Raw genomic sequence first — 14,962 nt, forward strand, 5'->3', positions numbered from 1 at the left:
ATCTCCAAATTGTCGAGAACTGAGTTGTCCTTTTTCACAGTGCTGCCACATATAAATTAGTAGATGAACTACATAAAATTGGAATAATTTCTTTAAATAAAACTTCTTAATGATTTGAAAAAATCTGATTTAATTAACTTTCAACCTGCATAACTTTCTTTAAATTGGAATAAATACGCTGTTAATAAAAAATTCAGACAAACAGAATAAAATCCTGTACTATTTATTTACAATTTAACACGACTATAAATATTTTTTATATAAAAATAATTTTTCACTGACAAATGATGACAAATCAATTTGACATAAATAATCGCATACATACAGATGATAGTTCCTGTATGAACTCACATAATGGTTTTGAAAACGAAAAAAAAGGCGAAAGAGAAGAAAGCAGAGGTCCTAGGAGTTCCCGAACCGGTTCGTGTGTCGGCTCTAGATTTACTCACCAAAAACTTGCACGCTTTAGATAGGACGACATTCCTTCATCGTCTGATGTATGTAGCCGAACATACTTTTGAAATGGCCGTCATACCAGATGTGTTTGAGACCATAAACAATAAACTCCATAAGACTTACGTAGACGAAATAATAACCGGCTTCATGCTCTACTATCCCAAATTCCTAGTTGTGATGGTGGAAGGTTCTATGTACTCCCTATCCAAACATATTGGGGCGATTAAGGAATGGGAATCGTTCATGAGAAACATCAGAGTCCTGCTCATACTGCCGAACATCAATCAAAGATTTACAAAGTGTTGGACATTCTACACCGACGTTCCAGGAACATTGTTGGAGAAAGTACCTCCCGAGATTAATATGAAAACAACGATGAGTTTGTTGGCCAATTGCGTCAAGAAAATGTACGAATTAATATCTTGCGTCGTTCAAATGCCAGAACAAGATGAACTACTATCACTTAGAGAACAAACATCACCATCCGGAACGACATTATCCTCATCCGTATTAATATCAGTACCATTATCATTATCGGCAATACCATCATCCCCAATGGGGTCATCTAACGACTTAATGTTTGATAAACGAGGTTCTTTGGAGAAACCTTTAGACAAGGAGAGCATCAAACAGGCAGCAACGCGTACCAAATTCCTACCCGAATACGATCTATTGGCTTATCTGGTCAATTCAAAGTTTCTGTTCAACTTTGATTATTTGTATTTGGCGTGGCATACGCCCGTCGATCTGAAACAAGATCTCGATACCTCCTGGCCGTATCCTCCTCCAGTAAAGCCGATTAACATGTTCGAACCATTGTACGACCCACCATGCGATTTACCAGATAATAAATGGTAGACATCAGGGGAAATATTACTATATCATATACATATTTATAAATAATTTATATTAGGTAGTTTTTAAATATATAATACCTATAATATATTGTATTTTATTTTTAATATGATGTTTTATTTCGTAAAATTGTTTTCTTAATATTTTTTCATTTATTTAATAATTACATAAACTTATTATGATCTTTAGGTAAAAGTCAATTCCAAACAACAAAAGATTCTTCGACAATCAGTTTATAAATTTATTCTTCTATTTTTAAATGCAAACATTTTAAAATTAAATAAATATTAATGTATCTATCTAGCGATATCTACAAATTTATCAAGGAGTGACTTGTCCTTTTTCACTGTGCTGCCACATATGAATTAGTATAGATGAACTGTATAAAATCTGAATAATTTCTTTAAATAAAACGTCTTAATCATTTGAAAAATTCTGTTTTTATTCACTTTAAACCTGTATAAGTTCATATAAAAGTGGAATAACTACACAATTTACAAAAAAATTCATTACAATTCATCGCAATGATAAATATTTTTAAAAAAATGAAATGGGAATATTTATTAAAAAATCTTCCAAGTTCCTGAAACAATATATGACAAGTCAATTTGACATAAATAATCACAATCAGATGATACTTCCTGCATAATTTGAACGCACGCAATGGTTTTGAAAACGAAAAAGAAGGCAAACGGGATAAAATTAGAGGTCCTAGGAGTTCCCGAACCGGTACGTGTGTCGGCTCTAGACATAATCACCAAAAACTTGCACGCTTTAGGTAGAACATCATTCCTCCATCGTTTGATGTATGTAGTCGAGCACTCTTTTGAAATGGCTATAATACCAGAAGTGTTTGAGACCATAAACAACAAAGTCCATAAGACTTACATAGACGAAAAGTTAACCGGTTTCATGCTCTATTACCCTAAATTCATAGTTGTGATGGTGGAAGGTTCCATGTACGCCCTTTCCAAACACATGGGGGCGATTAAGGGATGGCAATTTTACATGAAAAATGTCAAAGTCCTGCTCATACTGCCGAACATCAATCAAAGATTTACAAAATCCTGGACGTTCTACACCGACACTCCTGGAACATTATTGGAGAAAGTAACCCCTGTGATTAACTTAAAAACAACGATGGGTATGTTGGCCAATTGCGTCAGGAAGATGTACGAATTAATATCTTCCGTCATTCAAATGCCAGAAAGAGAAGAAGCGCAATCAATTAAAGATCACACGTCGTCAACTACAATAATAATATCCTCATCCGGATTAATGTCATCACCATCATTATCATCTGCAACACCATCGTCTTCGGTAGGATCATACAATGACTTAATGGCAGTGGATAGAAAAGGTTCTTCAGAGAAACATTTAGACAGGGAGAACATTAAACAAGCAGCAATGCGTACCAAGTATCTACCCGAATACGACCTTTTGGCTTATCTCGTCAATTCAAAGTTTTTGTACGACTTTGATTATTTGTATATGGCGTGGCATATGCCCGCCAGTCTGAAACAATATCACGACTCCTCCTGGCCATACCCATTCCCAATAGAGCCGATAGACATTTTCGAACCATTGTACGACCCACCATGCGATTTACCAGAAACTAAATGGTAGACATCAGGAAATATTACTAGATAATATATTTAAATAATATATTACGTAGATTTTAAATATATATATTACCTAGATTACATTGGTTTTTAATTTTAGTGTGACCTCTTATTAGATAAAATTATTTTCTTAACACTTCATTTATTTAATAAATACAAAAGATAATACAAGTATTACCAATAAAAATAGACTTTTAATAAAGATAAAAAATTATTAAATATTTTTCATAGTTACATTTAACATAGTTCAGATTTATCATTAAATACATAAGAAAAAATAAAAAATAGACCTATTAACTTTATATTTTAATTATAATTTATTATAGATATTTTTACCATTATTATTATATAGAATTTTAGTTAAATATTAATTTCCGCACGTTTCTAAATATCGAATGATTCTCAAATAACGTAATTAATTTGAATTATTGTGCAAATTTATAAACTATATTTTTAACAATTTATTGAGGTGTCCTATTTAGCTGTGCTGCATTCTATTAATTAGTAGATGCACTGCAAAAAATTGGAAATATTTCTTTAAATAAAACTGCTTATATATTTGAAAAAATCAAATTTTATTGAATTTAAATTTGTATATTTTCTAAAAAATTAAATAAATATATAATAATAAATTAAATAAATAACGTAATAAAAATTAAGGACACAATAAAGTCTGAACTATTAATTTACAACAGATCCTGATGATGATGATGAGTTTTTTCAATAATTGAAATAGGGATATTTTGTTAAAAAATTAACCAAATCCCTGAAACAAAAGATGACTAGTCAATGTGACATAAATAGTCACAACCAGATAATAGTTCCTGAATAATATAAACCTACAAAATGGTTCTAAAACCAAAAAAAAAGGAAAAAGAGAAAAAATTTGAGGTCTTAGGAGTTCCCCAACCGGTCCGTATGTCAGCTCTAGATATAGTCATCAGAAACTTGCATGCTTTAGATAGAACATCATTCCTCCACCGTTTGATGTACGTAGCCGAGCACACTTTTGAAATGGCTATAATACCAGAAGTATTCGAGACCATAAATAATAAACTCCATAAGACTTTCATAGACGAAAAAATAACCGGTTTCATGCTTTATTATCCCAAATTCCTCGTAGTGATGGTGGAAGGTTCTATGTACTCCCTTTCCAAACATATTGGGGCGATTAAGGAATGGCAATCTTACATGAAAAATATTAGGGTCCTACTCATACTACCAAACATCAATCAAAGATTTACAAACACCTGGACATTCTATACGGACACTCCCGGAACTTTATTGGAGAAAGTAAACCCTGAGACTAACTTAAAAACAACGATGAATTTGTTAGCCAATTGCGTCAAGAAGATGTACGAATTAATATCCTGCATCCTTCAACTGCCAGAACAGGAGGAACCACCGCAAGTTACAGCGCGAACGTCAACATCTGCACTAAGACCATCCGTATCCATAATAATGTCACCATCTTCGTCATTTACAAAACCAACATCCTCAAAAGAATTAACTAGTGAGGCAGTAGCAGCGGACAAACGAGGTTCTTCGGAGAAACCGGTGGAGAGGGATAACATCAGGCAGGCAACAACACGCACAAAGTACCTACCCGAATACGACCTATTGGCTTACCTCGTCAATTCAAAGTTTCTGTTCGACTTTGATTATTTGTATTTGGCGTGGCATACGCCCGTCGATCTGAAACAACATTACGATGCCTCCTGGCCATATCCTTTCCCATTAAAGCCGATTACCATGTTCGAGCCCGTCTACGACCCATCATGTGATTTACCCGAAATTAAATGGTAGAAATCAGGAAATATTACTATATAATATATTTAAATAATTTTAAATTACGTAATTTTTAAATATATACTACCTAAATTATATTCTTTTATTTTTATTACTTCTTGAATTATTTAATAAGTCGTTTATAATTGCATATTACAAAAACCAATAATTATAGACATAATTAAGGTAAATAATTATTAAATAATTTGATTTGATAATATATTTTTCTTAGAATACTTTTGCACATTTAACATAGTTTAGACTTATCAATAAATACTTAACAGAAAATAAAAAAATAGACCTATGACTTGTAAAAAATCAATAAATCACACCTTTTATATGCTCATAAGCTGTGTTCATGACGCCCCAACTGAGCATCGCCCTAAAGCAGTTCATGCCTAGCCCGCTGTACATTTTCATGATGCTTCTGCCTCGCGCCTCGTAAGTTTGCATCAGCACTTGCCATAAGCTTTCCCACGGGCCGCCTATGCAGCTTTGCGTTTGTATTTTGATTACATTCAAAGGATAAAATACACTGGATAAAAATACGCCAATAGAGGCACCGCACACGAATTCAGAGCTAGTTCTTAAAAATTCATTGTCATATTCCGGCATTCTAATTCTCATTTCGTCCCTGATGATAAAAAAGCCGACGTTCGATGGTCCGTTCCTTAATAAAACAGCTACCAGTCCCCTGTAATACTCCGGCAATCCATAGGTTCTAACTACTTTAAATGCATGTATTGTGTTCTTGAATTTGTTGTGGAACTTTTGGTCTTGCATTAAGGTTTGTATCCTCTCAAATGGCATTAAGATGGCTTCAGTTGAACCAGACACCATAGCACCTGTCGCCTTGGCCACGTACGAATTTACACCTTGATTTGCCAGCCTGCTCCTTACCTCCTCATACACACCAAACATGAGGGATAGTGAAAGGGTTTTTTGACAGAGTGGAGGCAGCATGCCCCTGTATAAATACCACAGACCTTCATTTTTAAGTTGCAAGACTGCCCCGTACGTGTGGACGCCATGTAACATCTGGAAGTCATACAACAGTTATTTATATCAGGGAGCGGTTTGGCGACGGTACCTGTCGGAAGATGACTTTGTTAACGGGATACGTGACCGTGACGTTTATGAAGGCGGCGCCCCAACCGCAGGCGAACTCACGCCAGTTAATCACGGCGAAGTCGTCTTGATGCGCTTCTATCATCTGGAAATGTAGTTACATAATGGCACACAGTTTCAAATTGCAAACTACTCACTTTTAAAACTGATTTGTTTTGACTAGAGTTTGAATCACAGACATTGCCGTTTGGCACTGGGAAGCAGGCTCAAATGCATATCATTCGGTGGCAGATGTGTGGGGGCAAGGACATTTCTTTAATTGCTGAGGGACCTACAAGAAGTCATTGTTCATTTTCCGTGTCCGTTTTTAGTTTGTCGTGTTACTTAGTTCAGAAATATGACAATGTTTTTGAATATGTGCCCATGGGGTTACCTAACCTCACTTCTGTGACAGGAGGTCAGCTGATCAAAATTAGACGTGTATAATACCGATTGTGTTTAATTTGATCGCTTCATAATTTATGAACATCCTTTCATGCACAATATCAAAAATTACGTTTATTAATTTTATTATTATTAATATAAATAATTATATATAATGAAGTAAACTGGGTTGCCTATGTACCAAAAACTTCAAACAGCTGGTAATGAATCTGTCAGTCTGACAAAAAATGTAAATATCCCAAAACATGACGCAAATACTCGGTAATTTTTCCGAAAACCATCCCAACATGTATGATTAAAACCCTAATTTATAGGAAACCAAAAGCAAGGTCTATTTTTTGAAATAGTATCCGCTCGAATATCCGACGAACAAGATGTAGGGAAAAGACACGTTATCTACACCATTCAAGTAAGATTCATATCGTCAAGTGATGATTTAAAACCCGCCGCAATCGACAGGAGATACACACAGTTTTTGAACTTGTACAATGGCTTGAAAAAAGATGAGCCACAACTCATGGCCAACATAACATTCCCCAAAAAGAAACTATTTGGAAACTTTGACAATGATTTAATCACACAAAGGAGCACGGAATTTCAAACCTTTTTAAATTACGTCTCGTCCGAAAGCAAATTGAGATTTTCGAACGCGATGCTGGTGTTCTTGCAAGAGAACGAACTCGCCAAAGCCAAAAGCTATTTGGAACTGAAAAACTACACGGAAGCGGCGGCACTTTTGGAACAAAACTTCATTTTACTGAACAAAGTGAGTTATAATTACGCGTTTGATTGTGTGCAACTTACGGGTTAATTTTAGGTGTTCACAGACAGATCTGCACCTGTTTTAATAGCACTGTGCAGACTGTTGGGTTGCTGCATTCACATTCCCAACATGCCCAACGCGTATAAATGGGGCCAACTGGCCTTGCACAGGTTTGAGGGGGTCAGTGACAGTGATTTACTGGAGCTTTATGTACCTTTGGTGTACAGCTGTATAAGAGTGTGGCAACATTACGAAAAGGAACAAACAAAACTGGAGGATCAATTACTGTTGTTAAAGAGGCAGGGAATCTCGATTGCTAATAACGGGGATTTGCTGGAGGAAGTCAATAAAGTTGAAAAGAATATTTTCCATGTAACAACTGAAGTTTTACCAATCTAACTTACTTAATAATGTGCATATTGTAATAATAGTGATAATTATTACTAATTAATGGTGTGGCAAACGATATTTATGTATATTATTATATTTTATTGGTCTAGTCAGACTTATTTTATATTGTTATGACCTTAATTAATTTATTCTGGATAATATAGAAATAAAATATTTTGGCAAAGCAGTATTAATTTTACCAAACCCTTCGACCTTCAAAACTATAATTAGAATCTAGATAATTATAATTCAAATACGAATTATTGCAATTAATATCGATATTGGTATCACTGACCTTTTGTAATTCTAACCTCTCAATTTCCAGAAGCCGAAAGCGATTACAATTCTGAAGACTAGAACGATTTTTTCCACATTGAAGGTAATAGTTCAACATATTTTTATTACTTCGTCTTTATTTACATTCCTCGTACCTGATACGACCTAATCCAACTTTGTATACTTTGTTGATTAACGACTATCATTGAGGCTTAATTTTAGTTAATTTGGGCCACTTTTCCAAATATTTACTGCTTAAAATGTAATCCAGAAACATTTTTAAAGTAAATCCTACGATTAGATAAATATAATCACTCCAGAATAGATTAATTCCATACATTTAACCTGAGCAAGTAACTTGGACCAACGTAGAAAAACTTACTCAACAATAATTTCTTAGATGGCGTTGACTGAAGTATCCGCGAACAAAGTATTCGGGGGAGTACAGAAGGTGTTCACGCACGAATCGAAGGAGGTGGAATGCGTGATGAGGTTCGGAGTCTACCTGCCGCCCCAGGCGGAGGAGAAAAAGTTGCCGGTCATCTACTGGCTCTCCGGCCTGACGTGTTCCGAGGCGAATTTCATCGAAAAAGCGGGTGCCCAACGGTAAACCGACCACTTGTCTCGTTTGGTTCTATTGTAGGCTTATGTACTTTCGTAGGTACGCCGCCGAACACGGGGTCATTATCGTCAATCCGGACACCTCACCGCGTGGCTTAAATCTGCCCGGCGACTCGGACAATTGGGATTTCGGTGTGGGGGCCGGGTTTTACGTTAACGCCACCCAAAGTCCGTGGAAGAACAACTACAGGATGTTCAGCTATGTCACCAACGAGCTTATTAACGTCGTTAACGCGAATTTTAATGTGATTGAGGGCAAACAGTCCATCATGGGTCACAGGTAGAATTATACGCGGCTCAATTAAAGCTCAATCAAGCATTGTAAAATTTTTAGTATGGGTGGCCACGGTGCTCTGATCAGTGCGTTAAAAAATCCGGGACTTTATAAGTCTGTGTCAGCCTTTGCGCCCATTTGTAATCCTTCCAAGTGTCCCTGGGGAGTGAAAGCGTTCACCGGGTACTTGGGACCGAAAGAGACGGCCGACTGGAGCGAGTGGGATGCCACTGAACTGGTCAAGAAGTACAATGGGCCCATTTTAGAACTTCTGATTGATCAGGTATAAATTTTGCCTTGTAAGTAAACGTTTTATTGTGGGCATTTTGTTTAGGGTTTGGAGGACAATTTCCTAAAGCAAGATCAGCTTTTACCTGAAAACTTATTAGAGGCGTGCCAAAAGGCCGGAGTACCAGCGATTTTGAACAAACGCGAGGGCTACAACCACAGCTATTTCTACATCGCTTCGTTTATTGGGGAACACATCGCATACCACGCCAAACACTTGGACAAATGAACCAAATCCCTTGTGATATATTGTAATAAAACGCATATTTGAATTATTTTTTAATACAGTATAAATTACATCATATTATAAATAATTCTCTCAAGGTCCATATGTACAAATACGATATAAACGTTACGAATATCACTTAATGGAGCCGCGTATATCGTGCCAGTACTGCAAAATTGGCTCGCGTTTCTGCCAGATGTATTTGTTTCCATAAAGTGCATATAATCTAAAACAAACACAATGAAATGTCAGTAAATCAAGTCGAGTGTGAACCTACATTCCTGTGGCGGCTCCACCTAAATGTGCTGCATGATCGAAAAATTTCCAACCCATTAAGACACCAGCCGTATCTAAACCAACTATGAATTTTATCGCCTAAAATGTAATTAGCGTAATGATAGTTAAATTATTATTTATTTATTTATTACCGCTCCCGCTGAGAAAGTGAAGAATGGTATCAAGATTATTCCTAGTCTAGTGTCAGGATACTGTGTGCATACATATCCTAGTATCCCCATTATTGCCCCTGACTGCAAGAGATAACGAAATATATTTTTGTAATTAATAGATGAAAGATACATACTGCTCCTAAGGATAGACCTGGTTTTTTAACAATAACTTTGTACACATAACTTGTAAAACTGGATATGACTCCAGCACCCAGGTACAAAGCTAGGAACTGTTCCTGCCCTAAACTGTGAACAGCACCTAAAATACCAACCATTAACAAGTTTAAACCAACCAATTAGGGCCAACACAAACCTGTGCTGAAGCTGTGCAGCACATACATGTTGGCTAATAAATGGAAGAGCGAGTAGTGACTAAAAGTAGATAAAACCATTGGCAAAACAACACTCGAACTGCCAGGATTTGAACAGAAGTATTTCAGCATGATTGGCTGCAATCTAGGCACGCGCCAGGCGGCGAACACCAACAAATTTATGGCACAAATCGGTACGAACACCCGTTCTCCTGGACTCAACGAGTTCCACCATTTTTTCACTTTTCCTGACATGGTGGTGCCACCCTAAAACGAACAACTCGGTATCTTAAATTTGAATTTTTGGTTGATGCTCACTTGTTGAACAGTAAATACCTGTTCTAGTTTCGCTTTGAAATGCCTGATGGGTCTTTTGAGCATGGTTTGTGCGTGCGATCTCATGTTTTCGTACTCCCATATTGCGGCTCCCACCAAAGAAAAGGATGTGAACTAAAATGCGCAGTTTTATAATGTGTATTTTGACTTTAATAACGTCGTTACCCCAACGGTAAACAGGAAGGGTTTCCACAGGTGGGCGAACGTCAAATTCCTGGCTTCAGTGAGGACTGTAAATGGAGTCGCTACACTATCTGGGTTCTCATTGATTTTTTCATACTCTTGATTTCTGCCCTTTCTGAATTGTCTCGTTTGTTTGGCGAATTTTGCGTCGCATCTTTGTGGTCTCAGCAGCACTGGATACCTTGAGGAACTACGAAAATGCACATAAATATACGTTTTTATTTGTTAGGTTAACTAACCATAAATCGGAAATTCTACACATACGACTTAGTGCCATTGTATTTTGATAAGTTATGTGTGTGTACTTAAATTGTTGCACATTATTGGGCAGTCGAGTATTTGTGTTTTTGTTGGATTAATTTTGACTGAATGTAAAAGTAATAAATGACGTTGGGAATTTTTATCTTTTATGTTTGATATTAGCCACACAAACCGCTTTGACACAGGGTTTGGGGGCTGCATAATTTGTTTGATTTATAAGGAAAATCTTAGTTTTTTTATTGGAATTAATAATTTTTTGATGGTTTTTGTAATAAATAAATTTAGGGAAAAACTGTAGTTCCCTGTAATCACGTAAACAAAATTTATGTTGTTTTTCTACGACTCATTTTATCTGTATAAAATTAAAATCGTAATTAAATGTTATTATTAACCACATAAGTCTAAGTCTAAGAAAGTCAGATTTTTAAATTCATAAATATTAATGATAGTTCTGTCACTGAGGGCGCTGCATTGGTTTTTACTATATACGATTTTAACAACCTATTTGATACTTTGCTTATCTTATATCTTTGTTTGTATTATGTTAAACATATACAATGTTGCAAATAAAAATATAAATAAGAGGTAAAGCAACCATTAAAAATAGATTTTAAACGTAGATTTCTGGTTCTGCAGCTTGTTGCGCCCCCTACGTGACCTTTGCTAAGCATAAACACCCACATGGTATTCGGGTATTTGACGTTCGTTATGTTGCCGACCTGAAATGATGTGACTTGCACAGGCGTAGACTTGCCTTCCTTCATTCCTTGTTTAGAAAGATGGAAGACAACAAGCTCTACGAGATTCTTGGTGTGAGTCGGACCGCATCTGACAACGAAATCAAAAAGGTAAGTCGGTTTGACTGCGTCCAAAACTCTGTCACACGGTAAATACGTTTTGAAAGGTCGCACTTTTTCAACGCTAAAGGTCGATGACAAGTTTTTTACCAAGGCCAAGATAATCATTCAAATTCACAGCAGTTAACAACGTGATTTTACAAAATTTCAGAACTACCGTAAACTAGCGAAGGAATTCCATCCGGACAAGAACCCCGAGGCGGGCGACAAATTCAAAGAGATCAGCTATGCGTACGAGGTGCTGTCGGACCCGAAGAAACGGGAAATCTACGACCGATACGGGTTGCAGGGTATGCAGGGTGGCGGCGGACCCGACCGTTTCGACGGCGACGATCTACTTTCACACATATTCGGATTCGGCGGCCTCGGCGGCTTCGGCGGCGGCATGAGACGCAGACAGAAGGGTGAAGACACTGTTCACCCATTGAAAGTCACCCTGGAAGACATGTACAACGGCAAAACGTCCAAGCTGCAATTGAGTAAAAACGTAATTTGCGCCACCTGCAAGGGTAAGGGCAGCAAGAGCGGGAACGTGGAGAAATGCACAACTTGCAAGGGTTGCGGCACCAAAGTCACCTACAGACACATTGCTCCGGGCATGACCCAGCAGCTGCAGTCCAGATGTACGGACTGCGCGGGTGAGGGCGAGATCATTAAGGAGAAAGACCGTTGCGGCACCTGTAAGGGCAAGAAAGTCTGCAACGAGACCAAGATCCTGGAAGTACACGTCGACAAAGGTATGCATGAAAACCAGAAGATATATTTCAGAGGGGAGGGAGATCAACAACCGGACGTGGAGCCAGGCGATGTGGTCATCGTTCTCCTGCAGAAGCCCCACGAAAAATTCCAAAGACACGGCGACGACTTGCACGTCCGTCAGACCATCAGCCTTACCGAAGCTCTCTGCGGTTTTCAGTTCGTCCTCCGTCAGCTCGACGGTCGGGATCTGCTGATCAAACATCCCGCTGGCGACGTCATCAAACCGGGAGATGTCAAGGCTGTGGTAGGCGAAGGTATGCCCATCCACAAGAATCCATTCGAAAAGGGAAATTTGTACGTGAACTTCGAGATCCAGTTCCCTGAAAACCACTTCACCACAGAGACCAACTTGAAAGCTCTGGAGGCCTTGCTTCCGCCCAGGCCTAGCTTGACCATACCTGACAAGGATCAGGTTGAGGAGGTGGACTTGAGCGAATACGACCCGAACGAGAAAGCGTCCAGGTCAGGCGGAAGGGGTGAGGCCTACGCAAGCGACGACGAAGATCATGGACACGGCGGTCCGGGTTTACAGTGCGCACACCAATAGGTTAATTCGTTTAGTTCATTGCAACAAACTGTTGATCTGTGCTTCTTTCTAAATAAGGATACTATAATAATTGTAGAAAAATGAGTTTAATAAATTACTAGTATATTTATTTCATTACTTAAACTACTTATATAACTGATGTATGTTCCGTACCTAAATGTATGTCAAAGTAAAACGGATTTTATTCACCAAGCTAGTTTTATTTTGTTTTACAATATTTTACAATTAAAACTCATGTTTCTACATTACTTTTTTTTTATTTATTATAATTAGAAACAAGCAGCCAAAGAACAATGAAATTGTACTGTGGACAATTTGATGTTTTTTGATTGTCGAGTAGTGCCGTAAACACTGCGGATATTCACATTTCTGTATAGCTAATTTACCTAACCAACTATATACAATTTTTTTTATTATGTTCAATCGTCACACGAGAGGCTTTACAAATTTTTAAACCTGTGGAAGTAACAGCCAATTGCAACATATTTTTTTTTTACACAAATTATAAAACGAAAACGGTAACTGTGGGAGGATGTTTAGTTGTCTAAATACGAAGTGTTTTGTATTTGTTATATTGCGGACTGTTTTTCGTTCGTAATGTTAATAAATTGACATCTTCAAGACTGTGTTTTATTTTCCTGGTCCTGTACCCAAGCAGGAGACTTCAAATATTTGAAGTTTTTAGCAAACTTTGTGTTATTAATTTTATGATAAGACAGTATAAATATTTGGGAACACTATTAATGTAAGATGATTGAATAACAAACTTGAATAAGTGTTCCTACAACTAAAAGATACGTCATAGAACACCTAAAAATAAATTGATAAATATAGCAAAGCTTGTGGAGAATATAAGTTAATAATTGATAATTTCTATTTTTTATAAACTTTTTAAAATAATAAAGAAAAAAAGCAGAAATTTAGAAAGTGCATAGTTTGTCAGTTAAAGAAAAATTGCTTTTATACTATACACACTGTTTTATCAATTTTGTTTACAACTTAGATGTTTAAAATCAAATGTTTTTTCAGCATATTCCGGAAACCATTGGTTGATTATATCCAACTGTAGAATGAATTTATTAGGATATTTTTACTCGTTACTATTTTCGTCAAAATAATTTTACAGTATTAATAAAGTAGAGTCATACCCGATAGAATACACTTACAGTAGTGGCCATAATTATAGCAACTTATTACCTATAATGTTTAAGTTGCATATTTTTATAAATTCCAATGGACAAAATTATAGCAATTTTTTACTTTATGGTCTTTCATTGCTCTCTGAATTTATATTAATTATTTACTATAGGTCTTTTGCTTTTTATGATTATTTAATCATTGGTCGAAGTGAAACTATAAGAAAAATTATAATTCAGCGTTACCAAGACAAAAAGAACAAAAAGAGATGACTTAAGAGTTTATGGTCAAATAAGTCAATAGTTTTCTGTATTACTAAAAAAATTAGAGAAACTGGCCAAATACGAAAAAAATTGTTTGAGTTCAAAAATCGATAACTGGATAATTCGAATGTCAAAAAACAATCCAATCTTATTGTCAACTGAAATTAAAGTCAACCTGAAGGAAATATGACTTGCTGAAATTATTTCAAGAAATGTGAGAAGCTGATTAGTGGATGAGGATTCGTTTGACCCGACAAGAAAAACCCTAGTTTTTACTAAAAAGGAGAGAGTCCGATTTTGACTTGATTAGGATTACATTCACTGAACCACAGAACAGTGGGGCTGATTAGTATTTAGTGACGAGTCTAAATTTAAATTATAAATAATTGATGGTTCTGCTTATGTTAGACATCCTATAGAGACAAAACTACACAAAAGTTTGTTTCATCCACAGTGAAACATGGTGGCGATTCAATTATGCTCTGGGAATTCTTCTTGTGAAGGCCCTCTTAAACTGATTTATGTGCAGGGATATATTGAACAACAATTTACTTCCATATATTGAATGAGTTTCAATATGAAAACGTTCCAAACTAATCGTGAACTGATATTAAGACCAACCTGGAGGAAATGGGACTTGTTGAAATTAATTCAAGTACTATGAGGAGAAGATTACTGGATAGGGGACCAATTTTGACTTACTTAGGATCAAACTCACTGGACCACAGAACGATGGGGACGACTAATTTTTGGAAACGGGTCTAAATTGATGGTTCTGTTTATGTTAA

The 14,962-nt window shown here is 36.5% G+C and overlaps 6 protein-coding genes across 9 annotated transcripts; 4 read left to right on the forward strand and 2 right to left on the reverse strand.

The window, feature by feature from the left end:
- The first annotated feature begins 306 nt into the window (after positions 1–306).
- On the forward strand, positions 307–1,418 carry LOC126265297 (uncharacterized). The gene has a single exon (XM_049966262.1). It carries the CDS (start codon positions 355–357, stop codon positions 1,312–1,314), a length of 960 nt encoding a protein of 319 aa, XP_049822219.1. The 5' UTR covers positions 307–354; the 3' UTR covers positions 1,315–1,418.
- A 3,508-nt stretch (positions 1,419–4,926) lies between these two features.
- LOC109594142 (mitochondrial nicotinamide adenine dinucleotide transporter SLC25A51) lies at positions 4,927–7,808 on the reverse strand. 3 transcript variants are annotated; one of them, XM_049966857.1, is made up of 4 exons: positions 7,682–7,808; positions 5,987–6,120; positions 5,812–5,934; positions 4,927–5,759 (listed from the first exon to the last, which is right to left on the reverse strand). In XM_049966857.1, exons 3-4 carry the CDS (start codon positions 5,932–5,934, stop codon positions 5,040–5,042), a joined length of 843 nt encoding a protein of 280 aa, XP_049822814.1. In that variant the 5' UTR covers positions 5,987–6,120; positions 7,682–7,808; the 3' UTR covers positions 4,927–5,039. The 3 variants fall into 3 exon arrangements, with proteins under 3 accessions (XP_049822814.1, XP_049822815.1, XP_019864889.1); XM_049966858.1 differs by lacking the exon at positions 7,682–7,808 and adding an exon at positions 6,174–6,295 and having other exon boundaries at positions 5,812–5,927; XM_020009330.2 differs by lacking the exon at positions 7,682–7,808 and adding an exon at positions 6,174–6,295.
- On the forward strand, positions 6,441–7,570 carry LOC109594143 (sorting nexin-20). Its single transcript, XM_020009333.2, has 3 exons — positions 6,441–6,494; positions 6,548–6,999; positions 7,051–7,570. Exons 1-3 carry the CDS (start codon positions 6,479–6,481, stop codon positions 7,393–7,395), a joined length of 813 nt encoding a protein of 270 aa, XP_019864892.1. The 5' UTR covers positions 6,441–6,478; the 3' UTR covers positions 7,396–7,570.
- Positions 7,677–9,149, forward strand: LOC109594141 (S-formylglutathione hydrolase). The gene is made up of 5 exons (XM_020009327.2): positions 7,677–7,765; positions 8,063–8,268; positions 8,324–8,563; positions 8,618–8,840; positions 8,892–9,149. Exons 2-5 carry the CDS (start codon positions 8,063–8,065, stop codon positions 9,072–9,074), a joined length of 852 nt encoding a protein of 283 aa, XP_019864886.1. The 5' UTR covers positions 7,677–7,765; the 3' UTR covers positions 9,075–9,149.
- LOC109594140 (presenilins-associated rhomboid-like protein, mitochondrial) lies at positions 9,112–10,804 on the reverse strand. Of its 2 annotated transcripts, none has more exons than XM_020009325.2 (8): positions 10,590–10,804; positions 10,333–10,540; positions 10,150–10,281; positions 9,834–10,098; positions 9,655–9,779; positions 9,500–9,601; positions 9,349–9,446; positions 9,112–9,297 (listed from the first exon to the last, which is right to left on the reverse strand). In XM_020009325.2, exons 1-8 carry the CDS (start codon positions 10,625–10,627, stop codon positions 9,207–9,209), a joined length of 1,059 nt encoding a protein of 352 aa, XP_019864884.1. In that variant the 5' UTR covers positions 10,628–10,804; the 3' UTR covers positions 9,112–9,206. The 2 variants fall into 2 exon arrangements, with proteins under 2 accessions (XP_019864884.1, XP_019864885.1); XM_020009326.2 differs by having other exon boundaries at positions 10,168–10,281; positions 10,590–10,775.
- Positions 10,805–11,308: 504 nt separating this feature from the next.
- On the forward strand, positions 11,309–13,395 carry LOC109594125 (dnaJ homolog subfamily A member 2). Its single transcript, XM_020009308.2, has 2 exons — positions 11,309–11,459; positions 11,620–13,395. Exons 1-2 carry the CDS (start codon positions 11,391–11,393, stop codon positions 12,772–12,774), a joined length of 1,224 nt encoding a protein of 407 aa, XP_019864867.1. The 5' UTR covers positions 11,309–11,390; the 3' UTR covers positions 12,775–13,395.
- The last annotated feature ends 1,567 nt before the right edge of the window (positions 13,396–14,962 follow it).

This window comes from Aethina tumida, chromosome 4, assembly GCF_024364675.1.
Source record: "Aethina tumida isolate Nest 87 chromosome 4, icAetTumi1.1, whole genome shotgun sequence".
Taxonomy (NCBI): Eukaryota; Metazoa; Arthropoda; class Insecta; order Coleoptera; family Nitidulidae; genus Aethina; species Aethina tumida.

What these genes read in the sequence shown, in the direction of transcription:
- LOC126265297 (XM_049966262.1), top strand. Translation starts at nt 355, where the DNA reads ATGGTTTTGAAAACGAAAAAAAAGGCGAAAGAGAAGAAAGCAGAGGTC.
- LOC109594142 (XM_049966857.1), bottom strand. Translation starts at nt 5,934, where the DNA reads ATGATAGAAGCGCATCAAGACGACTTCGCCGTGATTAACTGGCGTGAG. An exon ending in ACAAAGTCATCTTCCGACAG is followed by an intron (nt 5,760 to 5,811) that starts GTACCGTCGCCA and finishes TATGACTTCCAG; the next exon opens with ATGTTACATGGCGTCCACAC.
- LOC109594143 (XM_020009333.2), top strand. An exon ending in ACTTCATTTTACTGAACAAA is followed by an intron (nt 7,000 to 7,050) that starts GTGAGTTATAAT and finishes GGTTAATTTTAG; the next exon opens with GTGTTCACAGACAGATCTGC.
- LOC109594141 (XM_020009327.2), top strand. Translation starts at nt 8,063, where the DNA reads ATGGCGTTGACTGAAGTATCCGCGAACAAAGTATTCGGGGGAGTACAG. An exon ending in CAGTCCATCATGGGTCACAG is followed by an intron (nt 8,564 to 8,617) that starts GTAGAATTATAC and finishes TAAAATTTTTAG; the next exon opens with TATGGGTGGCCACGGTGCTC. An exon ending in TAGAACTTCTGATTGATCAG is followed by an intron (nt 8,841 to 8,891) that starts GTATAAATTTTG and finishes CATTTTGTTTAG; the next exon opens with GGTTTGGAGGACAATTTCCT.
- LOC109594140 (XM_020009325.2), bottom strand. Translation starts at nt 10,627, where the DNA reads ATGGCACTAAGTCGTATGTGTAGAATTTCCGATTTATG. An exon ending in CCTTCCTGTTTACCGTTGGG is followed by an intron (nt 10,282 to 10,332) that starts GTAACGACGTTA and finishes TGCGCATTTTAG; the next exon opens with TTCACATCCTTTTCTTTGGT. An exon ending in AGGTATTTACTGTTCAACAA is followed by an intron (nt 10,099 to 10,149) that starts GTGAGCATCAAC and finishes TGTTCGTTTTAG; the next exon opens with GGTGGCACCACCATGTCAGG.
- LOC109594125 (XM_020009308.2), top strand. Translation starts at nt 11,391, where the DNA reads ATGGAAGACAACAAGCTCTACGAGATTCTTGGTGTGAGTCGGACCGCA. An exon ending in CTGACAACGAAATCAAAAAG is followed by an intron (nt 11,460 to 11,619) that starts GTAAGTCGGTTT and finishes ACAAAATTTCAG; the next exon opens with AACTACCGTAAACTAGCGAA.